The 18210-nt window shown below is 45.2% G+C and overlaps 1 protein-coding gene across 1 annotated transcript in view; it reads left to right on the forward strand.

The window, feature by feature from the left end:
- LOC117387611 (glutamate receptor ionotropic, NMDA 2C) overlaps positions 1 to 18210 on the forward strand; it is a 73095-nt gene that overhangs the window by 47470 nt on the left and 7415 nt on the right. The window contains exons 10-12 of the mRNA XM_033985149.1: positions 40 to 165; positions 3109 to 3338; positions 10201 to 10361. Of these exons, the coding sequence (XP_033841040.1) occupies positions 40 to 165; positions 3109 to 3338; positions 10201 to 10361 (517 nt within the window). The remainder of the gene's footprint in view (positions 1 to 39; positions 166 to 3108; positions 3339 to 10200; positions 10362 to 18210) is intronic.

Consider the following 18210-nt stretch of genomic DNA (forward strand, 5'->3'; position numbering starts at 1 on the left):
AGTAGTAGTAGTAGTAGTAACTTTCTCTCTCTCTTTCAGAGCCGTACAGTCCGGCCGTGTGGGTGATGATGTTCGTCATGTGCCTCACAGTCGTCGCGATAACAGTATTTGTATTCGAGTACTTCAGTCCAGTGGGATACAACCAGAGCCTACTCCGAGCCAAAGGTGAGTACTGCAGTCTGAAGGTCAGTACTGCAGTATTCTGTCACTGTGACTCAACATGGATTCAATTATATGTGACATTGTGAGGACTTTTCTCCATTTCAAAGATCTCATTTTTTGTTTTGAATTGTCTGTTGCTATGGTAACAGTCCTAATTTACCCACGGATAAGTAGTGCTGCCAAAATCTCACTTCAGTAAAACATGAAACATACACAAAGTCAAAGTACACGATACTACAGTACTTACTTTATGTCAGATATTTACCCAAGTGGTCTGCACATTTACAGATCTACTAAAACAATTTAAATTAACACAAAAATGTACTAAATTGAGTATTTGAGTATTGATACTTTGCAGCCGGTGTCGTCTCTGGGGGTGTGATGCTAACTGGAGGCACTGCTCTGTCTGAAGCTTTATTAGACTTTAATCTGAGCTTTTTCTTAACACAATCTGATCGGAAAGAACTGATTTAGCTGGAACTACAACATGTGAGCTGATTTGTGCGGTTAAAGCATTACAGTTGCAAGCTAGCTAGCATTAGCATTAGCCAACAGTTTTTTTTTTCCGTTAGTCGCTCTCACCTTTTAGTTGAAAATCTAACTCTAAACAGGACCACGAACGCTCGGACTGGTCACAGGCTCCTGAAAATGTGCTGTTTGAATCCATTTTGTATTTTTTTTCTCGAGTTTTCAGACAATTTAAAAACTTTTTTGACAGCGTTTGCTAATGTGTCTTTGTGGTAACTGCTGAACATTCCACCATAGAGATAGATGTACAACACCCCCAGCGTGACGTCACTGCAGAGTATCAGATTGTAGTGAGTGACTCTCCACCCCTGCTCTGTACTACTGACAAACTCAAAGTATCATGATCTTAGGTTACGGGCGCCATTTTGAGGACTTTTGAACATTCCAGTAGATGTATTTCCATAGTTTCATAGTTTAGATGAGTTTTAAACGTCCCCACTCAAAGCTGGAGTAACAGCAGGATCCAGAACTGAACTAATCAATCCCACAATGCACCAGCGACACGCCAAAGGTCACTCGGGCGCTTTTAATTAGCGTTAGCCACGAGCTAATCGAAGTGTGATGGATGAAGTGCAGCCTGGACTGAGTCTGGAGAAAGGTTAGAACTCAGGAGAACTGCAGTTTTATCAACTTTGAGCAAAAATACATTTAGACAAGATTTAGGCAGTAGTAGTAGTAGTAGTAGTAGTAGTAGTAGTAGTAGTAGTAGTAGTAGTAGTAGTAGTAGTAGCAGCAGTAGTACTAATAGCCGCAGTACTAGTAGCAGTAGCTGTAGCTTTAGCAGTAGTAGTAGCAGTAGCACTAGTACTAATAGCCGCAATACTAGTAGCAGTAGCAGTAGCAATAGCAGTAGTAGTAGTAGTAGCAGTAGCAGTAGCAGTAGCAGTAGTAGTAACAGCCGCAGTACTAGTAGCTTTAGCAGTAGTAGTAGAAGTAGTAGCAGTAACAACCGCAGTGCTAGTAGCAGTACTAGCAGCAGTAGCAGTGGCCGTAGCAGTAGTACTAATAGCCGCAGTACTAGTAGCAGTAGCTGTAGCAATAGCAGTAGCAGTAGTAGTAGTAGCAGTAGCAGTAGTAGTAACAGCCACAGTACTAGTAGCAGTAGCAGTAGCTTTAGCAGTAGTAGTAGCAGTAGCACTAGTACTAATAGCCGCAATACTAGTAGCAGTAGCAATAGCAGTAGTAGTAGTAGTAGCAGTAGCAGTAGCAGTAGCAGTAGTAGTAACAGCCGCAGTACTAGTAGCAGTAGCAGTAGTAGTAACAGCCGCAGTACGAGTAGCAGTACTAATAGCAATAGTAACAGTAATAGCTGCAGTACTAATAGCAGAAGCAGTAGCACATACATTTTGTAGTAATTGTAACACACTCTTCACAAATACTCTCATTGTCATTTAACATGTATATTTTTTCTTTTAGTACTTATGGTAGTGGGAGTACTGTCAACAGTTGCAGTAGTAAAAGTACACAGACTCACTACATCACATAACTATTTCAGCACCAGAGTGATATGAGTCAGCACATTTCTCAGTCGATTTGAGTTTCACATTTGCAGAAATCATTTGTTCAGGTGTAATTACAGTTAATGACCAGCAGAGCGTAAACACAGCAGAGGCGTTCGGTCGCGGGTCATTGAACAAACTCAACGTTTCCCCGAAGTGTTGAGAAAGTTCTACATCGCAACAAAATGGAGGCTCTGACACAAACGTTCACATAATCAAGTCACTTTAGACAAGTAGACGAGTACTATTACTGCTAAACTACTCTGAGAAGTACTACAGTTGTCCCTCACTAAATCGCGGTTCAACTTTCGCAGCGTCGCCGTTTCGCTGATTTTTTTTCGTGCAATTTTTTTGTTCTGCATCCTGATTGGCTAAGGGACTGTAGACCATTGTCCATCAGATGTAGCTAACCTGCTAGCCGTCGCGTTCTAAACAGGAAGTGAGCATTGGCGCGCTTCCGGCTTCGTCGACTCTGGCTACAATTCACTTTCTATTGAAAAAACCGTCGCTCCTTTCTCTGTAACTGCTGCTGTCAGACTCGTCATTTTGGCCTTAAAATGTTCGTTTTAACACACTGTAAATGATCCTGGTGTTTTTATTTCACTATTTTGTCCGTAAATCAAGCTATGAACATTAAAAACATGCTAATCAGTGCCTTCTTTCTCTGAGGTCGCTCCTTTAAGTGTTAGCAGCAGGTTTGATTGACACCGTTGCTCCAGCGGTGTGGACGGGCCAATCCCGTGCTCTGGATTGGCTCTTTGGTTGCTATGATACTTGCGGGCGGAATTCCAGCTCCAAACTAGCCGCTATAACTGCTAGCCTCGATGAGCTTCGTTTGGCTGAGCGCCGTGGTTGACGTCTCAGTTCTTTTCGTTATACAGTCTATGGCGCTCACATCAGTTCCCTGTCTCTCCCTTAGCTCCCGGGGGTCCCACCTTCACCATCGGGAAGTCGGTGTGGCTGCTGTGGGGGATCGTCTTTAATAACTCCGTCCCGATCGAGAATCCGAAAGGGACCACGAGTAAGATCATGGTCCTGGTCTGGGCCTTCTTCGCCGTCATCTTCCTCGCCTCCTACACCGCCAACCTCGCAGCGTTTATGATCCAAGAGCAGTACATCGACACTGTGTCCGGGCTGTCAGACAAGAAGGTGAGAGACCAGGACTAGACCGGGACTAGACCGGGACTAAACCAGGACTAGACCGGGACTAGACCAGGACTAAAGCAGGATTAAAATGATCTCACAGCGTTCATGATCCAGAAGCAATATATCAACGATGTGTCTGGACTATCAGACAAGAAATTGGGAGACTAGGGCTAGACCAAGACTAGACCAAGACTAAACCAGGACTAGACCAGGACTAGTGTGGTACAAAAGTGGGACTAAAGCAGGACTAGACCAGGACTAAACTGGTACAAAAGTGGGACTAAAGTGGGACTAAAGCAGGACTAAAATGACCAACCAAAGTTCATGATCCAAAGCAGTATATCAACACTGTCTCCGGATTATCAGACAAAAAGGAGAGAGACCAGGACTAAACCAGGACTAGAGTCGTACTTAAGTGGGACTAAAGCAGGACTAAAGCAGGACTAGACCAGGACTAAAGCAGGACTAAAGCAGGACTAAAACGACCTTGCAGCGTTCATGATTCAAGGGTAGAAAATCGATACAGTGTCCGGGCTGTCAGACAAGAAGGTGAAAGACCAGGGCTAAACCAGGACTAAACAAGGACTAGACCAGAACTAGACCAGTACAAAAGTGAGACTAGACCAGGACTAAAGCAGGACTAGGCCAGGACGGGACTGGTACAAAAGTGGGACAAGACCAGGACTAAAGGAGGACTAAAATGACCTTGCAACGTTCATGATCCAGGAGCAATGACATTATATCCGGACTATCAGACAAAAAGGAGAGAGACCAGGACTAAAACAGGACTAGACCAGGACTAGACCAGAACTAAACCAGGACTAGAGTTGTACTAAAGTGGGACTAAAGTGGGACTAAAGTAGGACTAGACCAGGATTAAATTAGAACTAAAATGACCTTGCAGCGTTGCATGATCCAAGAGCAGAACATCGATATTGTGTCCGGGCTGTCAGACAAGAAGGACTAAACCAGGACTAAAACAGGACTAAACCAGGACTAAAACAGGACTAAAACAGGACTAAACCAGGACTACAGCAGGACTAAACCAGGACTCAAACAGGACTAAACCAGGACTACAGCAGGACTAAACCAGGACTCAAACAGGACCAAGTGAGGACTAAACCAGGACCAAGTGAGGACTAAACCAGGACTAAAACAGGACTAAACCAGGACTAAAACAGGACTAAAACAGGACTAAAACAGGACTAAAACAGGACTAAACCAGGACTAAACCAGGACTACAGCAGGACTAAACCAGGACTCAAACAGGACCAAGTGAGGACTAAACCAGGACCAAGTGAGGACTAAACCAGGACTAAAACAGGACTAAACCAGGACTAAACCAGGACTACAGCAGGACTAAACCAGGACTCAAACAGGACCAAGTGAGGACTAAACCAGGACCAAGTGAGGACTAAACCAGGACCAAGTGAGGACTAAACCAGAACTAAACCAGGACTAAACCAGGGCTAAACCAGGACTACAGCAGGACTAAGCCAGGACTAAGCCAGGACTAAGCCAGGACTACAGCAGGACTAAACCAGGACTAAACCAGGACTAAGCCAGGACTATATTAGGACTAAACCAATACTGTTCCTGGGGCCTTAAAGAGCTTCACTACATCAGACTTTCATGAAAACCTGCAGGTACAAAACAAAGATCCTGTGTTGTCTCACTGTGTCTGACTGAGGATTATCTGAACAGACCTCGCCGCCAATTTGTACCAGATATAAGCCGCCATGTTTGTTTTGGGGACTCCCTAAAATCTCATTTGGACCAGGGGAAGGACTTAACGTTCTACTGCAACCACGGCGACCCACTTTCAAACAGTGTTTTCCTGTTCAACTCTGCTAAAAGTCTAAATAAACACAATCAGTTTTTCATTTCCTTTCCGTTGCCGTGTCTACGTGGCGCCATTCTAAGGTTGAGGTTAGGGCCAAAGTTCAGTTTAGAAATTGCACTGGACCTTACTACTTCGCCGCAGTTCGGAATTAACTCACTCTCCGTGGAAAATACAGTACACGGCATTTAGTTCGGTTTGATTGACGTGACCCACCAATGGACCAAATGCGGAGTATTTAGGGAGACCCGTTTGTTTTGACCTGAACAATTCCGTTAGGGTCAAAACAAAATGGACTCCCTAAACACTCCGAGAGTCAGGACACGGTTCCGGACATGGATCTCGTCTTTGTAGAGTTTTGTCAAAGCTTGTGTTTCTGGCTGGACAGGTAAGACTGAGGTGTCCCGTATCAAACAGGAGCGGGCGAAATGTTTGACACTCGGGCCGCGGCGGGATCTAAAATGTGACAGAGGGGCGGGGCCAGGATTCGGCAGCAGATTTATAACATGTAGCGAATCAATAAATACGCCCGGCTCATTGTACAACCCGTTTTTTCAAATGCATTAATTAAATCTGTAAATTGGCCGCCGTCCTCTGCGCTGGAGCCGTCCCTTCCCGCGTTGTCTGTTTGCTAGCGTCGTTGGCGTGCTTCACTGTGATGACTCATATTCTACTTTTTGAAAAACCGCGACTCACGACCTTTGACTCCCGGACTCGACGCTCACTATCCACTTTTCTTTAGTTTGATTGGCTCATTTTTACAGAAGGGCTGATAAGAGAATAAGAGTAACACGCGCGAACAAGGTTGGTGAAGCTGAAGGGCGCCATCTTTTGGGAAACATTGGTATTACAGGGGAAAGGTCATTTGACACAATCTACTTTAATATAATTTGGTCACGTTCCACGGCCCGGATTAATAAGCCTAAAGGGCCGTTTGTGGTTCCCGGGCAGGAGTTTGCACACCCCTGGCATAAAACAGCCACCATACTGTGTCAGAATGTTCATGCTATTCCCTACAGGGGGTGCTATTTAAGGGTCATGCTACTTTAAGTGGAGTCAGGATGTCCACTGAGAGAAACAGTAGTAAAAAAAAAAAAAAAAGAACAGAACCACGGACTTGCCCCGAAAACGTCACATCACGGCGGCTCCAAAGAACTCCAGTGTTTGTCTTTTTGACCCAGAGTGCAGAACTCAGAACTTTTTATCAGACGTGCGTATTTCTACCTACCGTTACTGAAAAAGTATTAAACTTCAAATTTCCCACAAAGCGCCTTGAAAAATACCGATCCGGCGCAGACAGCGACAGGTGTTTAACTGGACAGAACTCAGATAGAAGCGCTGGATGGTCCTGATTATGAATAAAACCCTCGTTACGGCGTAAAGTTGCTGGCTGATTTAGCTCGAGCTGTAAAACGAGCGATAATTTCCGCATCTCAGACAAAAAGATGAATAATCCACGCGGTTTTTACGCCAGATCCAGTTTGACTAAAACATGTCTGCTCATTATTAGTCCATAAACACGCCTGTGCCGGTCCGATCTGTTCATTATTTATGACACAAATCACATGGACTGAGCGTCTGAATCGCTCTGTGCATAAGTGCGTTAAGGCTTTGTAGCGTTTGAGGGGGTTAGGGGCGAGGGGAGACATTCGGATACAGCCCGTGAGATTTGAATCCTGTCAGATCCAGACGTCTCTCGGTGAACGAACGCGACTCGCTGCTCATTGTAAAATCCAGACGAGATCCTGAATAAATAAATGTATGAAGTGGCCGCGGTTTGAAGGTTTAGCGTTGCATAAATTATGTGTAGAGACTAAAGCTGATCACATGACCCGCTCTAACCTCCAGTCCGCAGAGTTAGTCAGTATTCACCAGGACGCGGCGCCAGTGTGGAGGTCGGAACGCGCGCAGAATCCTTCACGTTTATCGCACAGAGCCACAGGACCATATGACGCACTTTTGATTCCGTTTAACCACAGATTGTTTATATAAATGGACATAGCTAACATGCTAGCGGCTGCGTTTCAAACAGGAAGTGAGCATGGGCGCGATTCAGCTCCATCGACTCTGGCTCCAATTTGCTTTCTATTGAAAAAAAAGTTGCAACTCTCTCTCGTCGTTTTGGTCTTAAAATGTTCGTAATTAACCCGAGCCATGTGATAGTCGTTTTTTTTTTGTTTCGCTATTTTCTCTGTAAATCAAGATATGAACATTAATAACAGACAAATCACGCACCTTCTTTCGTTGATGTCGCACCCGTTAGCGTTAGCAACAGGTTTGATTGACAGTGTTGCTAAGTGCCCAGCCTCTGCCAAAGGGAAGTTGCATTAGCTTCAACAGCCTCGCCTCTGATTGGCTCTTTGGTTGCTATGATACTCGTGGTCGGAATTCCAAATATGGAATCTGACTCCAATAACTGCTAGCCTCGATGAGCCGAATGCTATGGGTGACGTCCATAAACATGCGCTAGCCACCAGACTCGTCATTTTGGTCTTAAATGTTCATATTAACCCGCTCTACATGATCCTGTTTTTTAATTTCGCTATTGTCTCCGTAAATCAAAATATGAACATTAATAACAGACAAATCAGGCGCCTCTTTTCGCTGATGTCGCTCCCACTAGCGTTAGCAACCGGTTTGATTGACATCGTTGCTAAGCGCTCACTCCCTGCTAAACCAGCGGTGCAGACGGGAATTGGCGTTACCTTCAACAGCCTCGCTCCTGATTGGCTCTTTGGTCGCTATGACACTCGCAGTCGGAATTCCTAATATGCAACTTGCCTCCAAATTAGCCGCTATAACCGCTAGCATTCGATTAGCTTCATTTGACTGGAGTGGAACGCTGTGGCTGACGTCACTTCTTTACGCAGTCTGTGGGTTCAAGCGCCAGAGCCACGTACTGTCTGCCCGGTTTCATATTGATATCATGTTGGAGGGTTCTGCATGTATGTCTATGGATGAATGTTCAGCAGTGACGCAACGACTCCAAAAAAGTTTTAAGATTGTCTGAAAACTCAAAAAATACAGTGAGTTCTTCATGGTCAGATTGAGTTGAAATAAAGATTAAAGATTAAAGTCGGACTTGAGTGACAGAGATTCAGACGGAGACGCTAACTGGAGACACTGCTCTGTCTGAGGCTCTCTAAGACTTTACCTCTTTTTTTTCAAACCTTTGTCATTTCTCTCCACCTCACCACTCTCATTCTCATCTCTCCATGTCTCTCCCTCCCCTCTCTCGTTCTTCTCTTATTTATCTACCTCTCTTTCTTCTCTCTCTCCCCCTCTTCCTCTTTTCTCTCCTCCCTCCTCCTCCTCTCTCCTCTCTCTTTCTCTCTATCAGCGGGACACATGTTGAGCGGTGACTAATCAATCTTCTGTGTAAAAGACTGAAGGATTCTTTTCTCTCTGTCCATCGACCCCCCCTCCTCCTCCTCTTCCTCCTCTTCCTCCTCCTCCTCGTCATCCCCCTCTCACAAATGTCAATCAATTAAGACGCACAAAAGACATGACACTTTCAAAGGTTGTGCGTTTGACTCTGGATCTTTGTGAGCGAAGTGTGTGCTCCCTGTGTCAAGACCAGACCAGGACTAAACCAGGACTAGACCAGGACTAAACCAGGACTAAACCAGGACTAAACCAGGACTGAACCAGGACTAAACCAGGACTGAACCAGGACTAAACCAGGACTGAACCAGGACTAAACCAGGACTAAACCAGGACTGAACCAGGACTGAACCAGGACCGAACCAGGACCAAACCAGGACTGAACCAGGACCGAACCAGGACTAAACCAGGACTGAACCAGGACTAAACCAAGACTAAACCAGAACTAAACCAAGACTAAACCAAGACTGAACCAGGACTAAACCAAGACTAAACCAGGACTAGACTAAGTCTATACCAGGACTAAACCAGGACTAAACCAAGACTAAACCAGGACTGAACCAGGACTAGACTAAGTCTAAACCAGGACTAGACTAAGTCTAAACCAGGACTAAACCAGGACTAAACCAAGACTAAACCAGGTCTAAACCAGGTCTAAACCAGGACTAAACCAAGACTAAACCAAGACTAAACCAGGTCTAAACCAGGTCTAAACCAGGTCTAAACCAGGACTAAACCAAGACTAAACGGGGACCAGACCAGGATTAGACCAGGACTAAAAAAATGAATAAAAATGTAATATCCAAGAACAATACATTGACACTGAGTTCAAACATAAAACAAGACTTAAACCAAGACTAAACCAGGACTAAACCAGAACTAAACCAGGACTAAACCAGGACTGAACCAGGACTTAAACCCTGTGTGTTACTGTGGTCAGTGGTCATCCTCATTTGCATTAAATCCATTTTATTTCTTTTCTTTGACATTCTGATCTCGTTAATAAAACATAAACTGAAGACAGTGAGGATCAGACAGCGACGTGTGGACGAAGGACGAGTGTGTGAACTGACCTGAATGTGAATGGACCTGACCCTCTGACCCTCTGCTCCTCTGACCCTCTGACCCTCTGCTCCTCTGACCCTCTGCTCCTCTGCTCCTCTGACCCTGCTCCTCTGACCCTCTGCTTCTCTTCTCCTCTGCTCCTCTGACCCTCTGCTTCTCTGACCCTCTGACCCTCTGCTCTTCTCCTCTGCTCCTCTGACCCTCTGCTCCTCTGACCCTCTGCTCCTCTTCTCCTCTGCTCCTCTGACCCTGCTCCTCCGACCCTCTGCTCCTCTTCTCCTCTGACCCTGCTCCTCTAACCCTCTGCTCCTCTGACCCTCCGCTCCTCTGTCCCTCTGCTTTTCCCAGAGGTGAGTGATGTCACCATGTACTTGACATGGCAGAGGCCGCTGTAAAAAGCACAGACTTAGATTTTGATGTTTTCGTCCAGAAACCTGCAAATTTACCTAAAAACCTGCACTAAAGCTGCTAATAATGACTAGGAACATGTGTTTAGTTCATGTTTAGTTACAATAAAATAAATAATAGTTAAAAAATCATAATAATAGTTAAATAAAATAAATCTCTCGTGTGCAGTTCCAGAAGCCTCAGGAGCACTATCCTCCGTTTCGCTTCGGGACGGTGCCAAACGGGAGCACGGAAAGAAACATCCGCAGCAACTATCCAGACATGCACACCCACATGATGAAGTACAACCAGAAAGGAGTGGAGGAGGCCCTGGACAGCCTCAAGACCGGGTAAGACCAGGACCAAGACCAGACCAGGACCAAGACCAAGACCAAGACCAAGACCAGAGACCAGACTAAGACTAGACCAGGACCAAGACCAGACTAAGACCAGAGCAGAGTAAGAACATGCACACCCACATGATGAAGTACAACCAGAAAGGAGTGGAGGAGGCCCTGGACAGCCTCAAGACCGGGTAAGACCAAGACCAGGACCAGGACCAAGACCAGGACCAAGACCAGGACCAAGACCAGACCAGGACCAGGACCAGACCAGGACCGAGACCAAGACCAAGACCAAGACCAAGACCAAGACCAGACCAGACCAGGACCAAGACCAGGACCAAGACCAGGACCAAGACCAGGACCAAGACCAGACCAGGACCAGGACCAGGACCAGACCAGGACCAAGACCAAGACCAAGACCAAGACCAAGACCAAGACCAAGACCAGACCAGACCAGGACCAAGAACAGGACCAAGACCAGGACCAAGACCAAGACCAGACCAGAGACCAGAGACCAGACTAAGACCAGAGCAGAGTAAGAACATACACACCCACATGATGAAGTACAACCAGAAAGGAGTGGAGGAGGCCCTGGACAGCCTCAAGACCGGGTAAGACCAGGACCAGGACCAGACCAGGACCAACAAGACCAAGACCAAGACCCAGACCAGACCAAACCAGGACCAGAGACCAAGACCAGACCACGACCAGACCAGGACCGGACTAAGACCAGAGCAAGACCAAGACCAAACCAGGCCAGGCCAGACCAGAGACCAGGACCAGACCAAGACCAAGACCAGATCAAGACCAGACCACGACCAAGACCAAGACACCGGACCAAGACCAAGACACCGGACCAAGACCAGACCAAGACCAAGACCAGACCAAGACCAAGACCAGAGCAGGTTAAGAACATGCACACCTGTATGATGGCGCTTTAGTTCTGCTTTAGTCCTGGTTCAGTTCTGCTTTAGTCCTTGGTTTCCAGTCCTGATTTAGTCCTGGTTTAGTCCTGGTTAGTCCCGGTTCAGTCCTGGTTTAGTCCTGATTTATTCCTGTTTAGGAGTTTGATTTTCATCAAAAAGATAAAAGTGACTAACTGATAAACTGTTGACTAACGCTAATGCTAACACTAATGCTAATGCTAATGCTAGCTTGTGACTAATGTCATTTGAAATGAACTTGTTTAACAGCCTAAATCATCTCACCTGTTGTAGTTCAGATAATCCTGTTCTTTCTGGTCAGATTGAGTTAAAATAAACCTCAGATTAAAGTGTAACTTGAGTAACAGCTTCAGACAGAGCAGTGCCTCCAGTTAGCATCACTCCCCCAGACAATATTAATGACATTAGCTGCGAAGTGTCGATAGTTTAAGCTGATGTTGAGACTAGTCTGAATCCTCAAGTGTAATTTTCTGTTTAAATGTCAGATTGCAGATTTGTTGACGTGTTTATAGTTAATAAATGAAGTTACGGGTCATGTCTACGGAGAGGCGATCTCACACACGTAAATAAAGTTCCTGTTTTAAGGTATTTTTTAAACAAAACAAGTGAAATTTAGTAAATGCAATGCTCAATATATCAGTAAGCATCTCCACACAGACAAACAGGCACAAACTCCACTCCAGAAATGTTCCACAGTGCAGCTTTAAGCCATTAGCTCAATATGGACTCTAATGGAATTTAACGTTTGTGGATCAAAAGTTTGGAGATTTATTCGACTGTGACCAAACGTCTTATTGATCTGTCTCGTGTCGAACGTCTAAACTGTAAACGTCAGATCAGATTTTCTGATAAAATGTTTGAAAAAGTGGACGGTGCTTTTTTTTTTTTAGATCTGCTCTTTTCATCTAAAAATACAACGATTCATTTTGACCCAATTCACAAATAACTCTGAGCTTTGGGAAAATGGAAATCAGCATATTATTCTGTCACGAGATTTAGAAAAGACTAAAGGAGGACTAAAGGAGGACTAAAGGAGGACTAAAGGAGGACTAAAGGAGGACTAAAGGAGGACTAAAGGAGGACTAAAGGAGGACTAAAGCAGGACTAAAGGAGGACTAAAGCAGGACTAAAGCAGGGCTAAAGGAGGACTAAAGGAGGACTAAAGGAGGACTAAAGCAGGACTAAAGGAGGACTAAAGGAGGACTAAAACAGGACTAAAGCAGGACTAAAACAGGACTAAAGCAGGACTAAAGCAGGACTAAAACAGGACTAAAGGAGGACTAAAGGAGGACTAAAGGAGGACTAAAGGAGGACTAAAGCAGGACTAAAGCAGGACTAAAGCAGGACTAAAGGAGGACTAAAGCAGGACTAAAGGAGGACTAAAGGAGGACTAAAGGAGGACTAAAGGAGGACTAAAGGAGGACTAAAGGAGGACTAAAGCAGGACTAAAGGAGGACTAAAGGAGGACTAAAGGAGGACTAAAGCAGGACTAAAGGAGGACTAAAGCAGGACTAAAGCAGGACTAAAGGAGGACTAAAGGAGGACTAAAGGAGGACTAAAGCAGGACTAAAGCAGGACTAAAGCAGGACTAAAGGAGGACTAAAGCAGGACTAAAGGAGGACTAAAGGAGGACTAAAGGAGGACTAAAGGAGGACTAAAGGAGGACTAAAGGAGGACTAAAGCAGGACTAAAGGAGGACTAAAGGAGGACTAAAGGAGGACTAAAGCAGGACTAAAGGAGGACTAAAGCAGGACTAAAGCAGGACTAAAGGAGGACTAAAGGAGGACTAAAGGAGGACTAAAGCAGGACTAAAGCAGGACTAAAGCAGGACTAAAGGAGGACTAAAGCAGGACTAAAGCAGGACTAAAGGAGGACTAAAGCAGGACTAAAGGAGGACTAAAGGAGGACTAAAGGAGGACTAAAGCAGGACTAAAGGAGGACTAGAGGAGGACTAAAGCAGGACTAAAGGAGGACTAAAGGAGGACTAAAGCAGGACTAAAGGAGGACTGAAGGAGGACTGAAGGAGGACTGAAGGAGGACTAAAGGAGGACTAAAGGAGGACTAAAGCAGGACTAAAGGAGGACTAGAGGAGGACTAGAGGAGGACTAAAGGAGGACTAAAACAGGACTAAAGGAGGACTAAAGGAGGACTGAAGGAGGACTAAAGCAGGACTAAAGCAGGACTAAAGGAGGACTAAAGGAGGACTAAAGGAGGACTAAAGCAGGACTAAAGGAGGACTAAAGGAGGACTAGAGGAGGACTAAAGGAGGACTGAAGGAGGACTAAAGGAGGACTAAAGCAGGACTAAAGGAGGACTAAAGGAGGACTAAAGGAGGACTAGAGGAGGACTAAAGCAGGACTAAAGGAGGACTAAAGGAGGACTAAAGGAGGACTAAAGGAGGACTAGAGGAGGACTAAAGGAGGACTAAAGGAGGACTAAAGCAGGACTAAAGGAGGACTAAAGGAGGACTAAAGGAGGACTAAAGGAGGACTAGAGGAGGACTAAAGGAGGACTAAAGGAGGACTAAAGCAGGACTAAAGGAGGACTAAAGGAGGACTAAAGGAGGACTAGAGGAGGACTAAAGGAGGACTGAAGGAGGACTAAAGGAGGACTAAAGGAGGACTAAAGCAGGACTAAAGGAGGACTAAAGGAGGACTAAAGGAGGACTAAAGGAGGACTAGAGGAGGACTAAAGGAGGACTGAAGGAGGACTAAAGGAGGACTAAAGCAGGACTAAAGGAGGACTAAAGGAGGACTAAAGCAGGACTAAAGGAGGACTAAAGGAGGACTAAAGCAGGACTAAAGGAGGACTAAAGGAGGACTAAAGCAGGACTAAAGGAGGACTAAAGGATGACTAAAGGAGGACTAAAGGAGGACTAAAGGAGGACTAAAGGAGGACTAGAGGAGGACTAAAGGAGGACTAGAGGAGGACTAAAGGAGGTCTGAAGGAGGACTAAAGGAGGACTAAAGGAGGACTAGAGGAGGACTAAAGGAGGACTAAAACAGGACTAAAGGAGGACTAAAGGAGGACTGAAGGAGGACTAAAGCAGGACTAAAGGAGGACTAAAGGAGGACTAGAGGAGGACTAAAGCAGGACTAAAGGAGGACTAAAACAGGACTAAAGGAGGACTAAAGCAGGACTAAAGGAGGACTGAAGGAGGACTAAAGCAGGACTAAAGGAGGACTAAAGGAGGACTAGAGGAGGACTAAAGCAGGACTAAAGGAGGACTAAAACAGGACTAAAGGAGGACTAAAGCAGGACTAAAGGAGGACTAAAGGAGGACTAAAGGAGGACTAAAGGAGGACTAAAGGAGGACTAGAGGAGGACTAGAGGAGGACTAAAGCAGGACTAAAGGAGGACTAAAGGAGGACTAAAGGAGGACTAAAGGAGGACTAAAGCAGGACTAAAGCAGGACTAAAGCAGGACTAAAGGAGGACTAAAGGAGGACTAAAGCAGGACTAAAGCAGGACTAAAGGAGGACTAAAGGAGGACTAAAGGAGGACTAAAGCAGGACTAAAGGAGGACTAAACCAGGACTGAACCAGGACTAAAGGAGGACTAAACCAGGACTGAACCAGAACTAAATCAGGACTGAACCAGGACTAAACCAGGTCTAAACATTCTGACTGGTGCAGAGCTTTTCTGGAGCTGAGGACTTGTTTTCTAGGCCATAATGTTGTCGTGCTCTTCAGCAAGACACTATCAACATAAACAAGTCTCTCTCACACAACATTACAGTCACGAGCTAGCATTAGCATTAGCATTAGCATTAGCCAACAGTCGTACAGTTGTCGCTCGTATCTTTTTGTTAAAGTGAAACTCAGGACCATAAACGCTCGGACTGATCACAGATTCCTGAAAATGTGCTGTTTAAATCAGTTTTGTGTTTTCAGACTGTTTTTTGTCTGTGTTTGCTAATGTGAGCATCGCGTCACCATGGTAACGAGTGCTATATCTCGTCTGTGTTGTGTAAAGTGGTAGAGGGAGCGAGCTGGGCCACTTTTCACGGACGATTCTTCCACAAACACTGATGCAGACGGACAGGTTTATTTTTATTTTAGCCTAAAGTTTCATATTTGCATCAGAACAGACAGGGACATGGGACAAGGGCGTTCAGAAGTACAAGTGTTACCATCAGGAACAAACCGGGAACAAACCGGGACTAAAGAGGGACTAAAGAGGGACTATAGAGGGACTATAGAGGGACTAAAGAGGGACTAAAGAGGGACTAAAGAGGGACTAAAACAGGACGAAAACAGGACGAAAACAGGACTAAAACGGGACTAAACTGGGACTAAAGCAGGACTGAACCAGGACTAAACCAGGACTAAACTGGGACTAAAGCACCTCTGCTTGATACTGTAAAAGAACACCCAAGACCTGTAAAACCAGGACTAAACGAGAACTAAACCAGGTTTCATTAGTACATAATATTGTGTGGGCCTTGGGCAAGACACTGTTTTTAAATCAGTCGTAGTCCTGGTTTAGTTCTGGTTCAGTCCTGGTTTAGTCCTGGTTTAGTCCTGGTTTAGTCCTGGTTCAGTCCTGGTTTAGTCCTGGTTTAGTTCTGGTTTAGTCCTGGTTTAGTCCTGGTTTAGTCCTGGTTCAGTCCTGGTTTAGTCCTGGTTTAGTCCTGGTTTAGTTCTGGTTTAGTCCTGGTTTAGTCCTGGTTCAGTCCTGGTTTAGTCCTGGTTTAGTCCTGGTTTAGTCCTGGTTCAGTCCTTGTTTAGTCCTGGTTTAGTCCTGGTTCAGTCCTGGTTTAGTCCTGGTTTAGTCCTGGTTCAGTCCTGGTTCAGTCCTGGTTCAGTCCTGTTTTAGTCCTGGTTTAGTCCTGGTTTAGTCCTGTTTTAGTCCTGGTTTAATCCTGTTTTAGTCCTGGTTCAGTTCTGTTTTAGTCCTGTTTTAGTCCTGTTTTAGTCCTGGTTTAGTCCTGGTTCAGTCCTGGTTTAGTCCTGGTTCAGTTCTGGTTTAGTCCTGGTTCAGTTCTGGTTTAGTCCTGGTTCAGTCCTGGTTCAGTCCTGGTTCAGTCCTGGTTTAGTCCTGTTTTAGTCCTGGTTTAATCCTGTTTTAGTCCTGGTTCAGTTCTGTTTTAGTCCTGGTTTAGTCCTGGTTCAGTCCTGGTTTAGTCCTGGTTCAGTCCTGGTTTAGTCCTGTTTTAGTCCTGGTTCAGTCCTGGTTCAGTCCTGGTTTAGTCCTGTTTTAGTCCTGGTTTAATCCTGTTTTAGTCCTGGTTCAGTTCTGTTTTAGTCCTGGTTTAGTCCTGGTTCAGTCCTGGTTTAGTCCTGTTTTAGTCCTGGTTTAATCCTGTTTTAGTCCTGGTTCAGTTCTGTTTTAGTCCTGGTTTAGTCCTGGTTCAGTCCTGGTTTAGTCCTGGTTCAGTTCTGTTTTAGTCCTGGTTCAGTTCTGTTTTAGTCCTGGTTCAGTTCTGTTTTAGTCCTGTTTTAGTCCTGGTTCAGTCCTGGTTTAGTCCTGTTTTAGTCCTGGTTCAGTCCTGTTTTAGTCCTGGTTTAATCCTGTTTTAGTCCTGGTTCAGTTCTGTTTTAGTCCTGGTTTAGTCCTGGTTCAGTCCTGGTTTAGTCCTGGTTCAGTCCTGGTTTAGTCCTGGTTCAGTTCTGTTTTAGTCCTGGTTCAGTTCTGTTTTAGTCCTGGTTTAGTCCTGGTTCAGTCCTGGTTTAGTCCTGTTTTAGTCCTGGTTCAGTCCTGGTTTAGTCCTGGTTCAGTCCTGGTTTAGTCCTGGTTTAGTTCTGGTTTAGTCCTGGTTTAGTCCTGGTTCAGTCCTGGTTTAGTCCTGGTTTAGTCCTGGTTTAGTCCTGGTTCAGTCCTTGTTTAGTCCTGGTTTAGTCCTGGTTCAGTCCTGGTTTAGTCCTGGTTTAGTCCTGGTTCAGTCCTGGTTCAGTCCTGGTTCAGTCCTGTTTTAGTCCTGGTTTAGTCCTGGTTTAGTCCTGTTTTAGTCCTGGTTTAATCCTGTTTTAGTCCTGGTTCAGTTCTGTTTTAGTCCTGGTTTAGTCCTGGTTCAGTCCTGGTTTAGTCCTGGTTCAGTCCTGGTTTAGTCCTGTTTTAGTCCTGGTTCAGTCCTGGTTCAGTCCTGGTTTAGTCCTGTTTTAGTCCTGGTTTAATCCTGTTTTAGTCCTGGTTCAGTTCTGTTTTAGTCCTGGTTTAGTCCTGGTTCAGTCCTGGTTTAGTCCTGTTTTAGTCCTGGTTTAATCCTGTTTTAGTCCTGGTTCAGTTCTGTTTTAGTCCTGGTTTAGTCCTGGTTCAGTCCTGGTTTAGTCCTGGTTCAGTCCTGGTTTAGTCCTGTTTTAGTCCTGGTTCAGTCCTGGTTTAGTCCTGTTTTAGTCCTGGTTTAATCCTGTTTTAGTCCTGGTTCAGTTCTGTTTTAGTCCTGGTTTAGTCCTGGTTCAGTCCTGGTTTAGTCCTGGTTCAGTCCTGGTTTAGTCCTGGTTCAGTTCTGTTTTAGTCCTGGTTCAGTTCTGTTTTAGTCCTGGTTCAGTTCTGTTTTAGTCCTGTTTTAGTCCTGGTTCAGTCCTGGTTTAGTCCTGTTTTAGTCCTGGTTCAGTCCTGTTTTAGTCCTGGTTTAATCCTGTTTTAGTCCTGGTTCAGTTCTGTTTTAGTCCTGGTTTAGTCCTGGTTCAGTCCTGGTTTAGTCCTGGTTCAGTCCTGGTTTAGTCCTGGTTCAGTTCTGTTTTAGTCCTGGTTCAGTTCTGTTTTAGTCCTGGTTTAGTCCTGGTTCAGTCCTGGTTTAGTCCTGTTTTAGTCCTGGTTCAGTCCTGGTTTAGTCCTGGTTCAGTCCTGGTTTAGTCCTGGTTTAGTCCTGGTTCAGTCCTGGTTCAGTCCTGGTTTAGTCCTGGTTCAGTCCTGGTTTAGTCCTGGTTTAGTCCTGGTTCAGTCCTGGTTTAGTCCCGTGCTTTTCCA

The sequence above is a fragment of the Periophthalmus magnuspinnatus genome, chromosome 19 (genome assembly GCF_009829125.3).
Source record: "Periophthalmus magnuspinnatus isolate fPerMag1 chromosome 19, fPerMag1.2.pri, whole genome shotgun sequence".
In the NCBI taxonomy this organism is placed as follows: domain Eukaryota; kingdom Metazoa; phylum Chordata; class Actinopteri; order Gobiiformes; family Gobiidae; genus Periophthalmus; species Periophthalmus magnuspinnatus.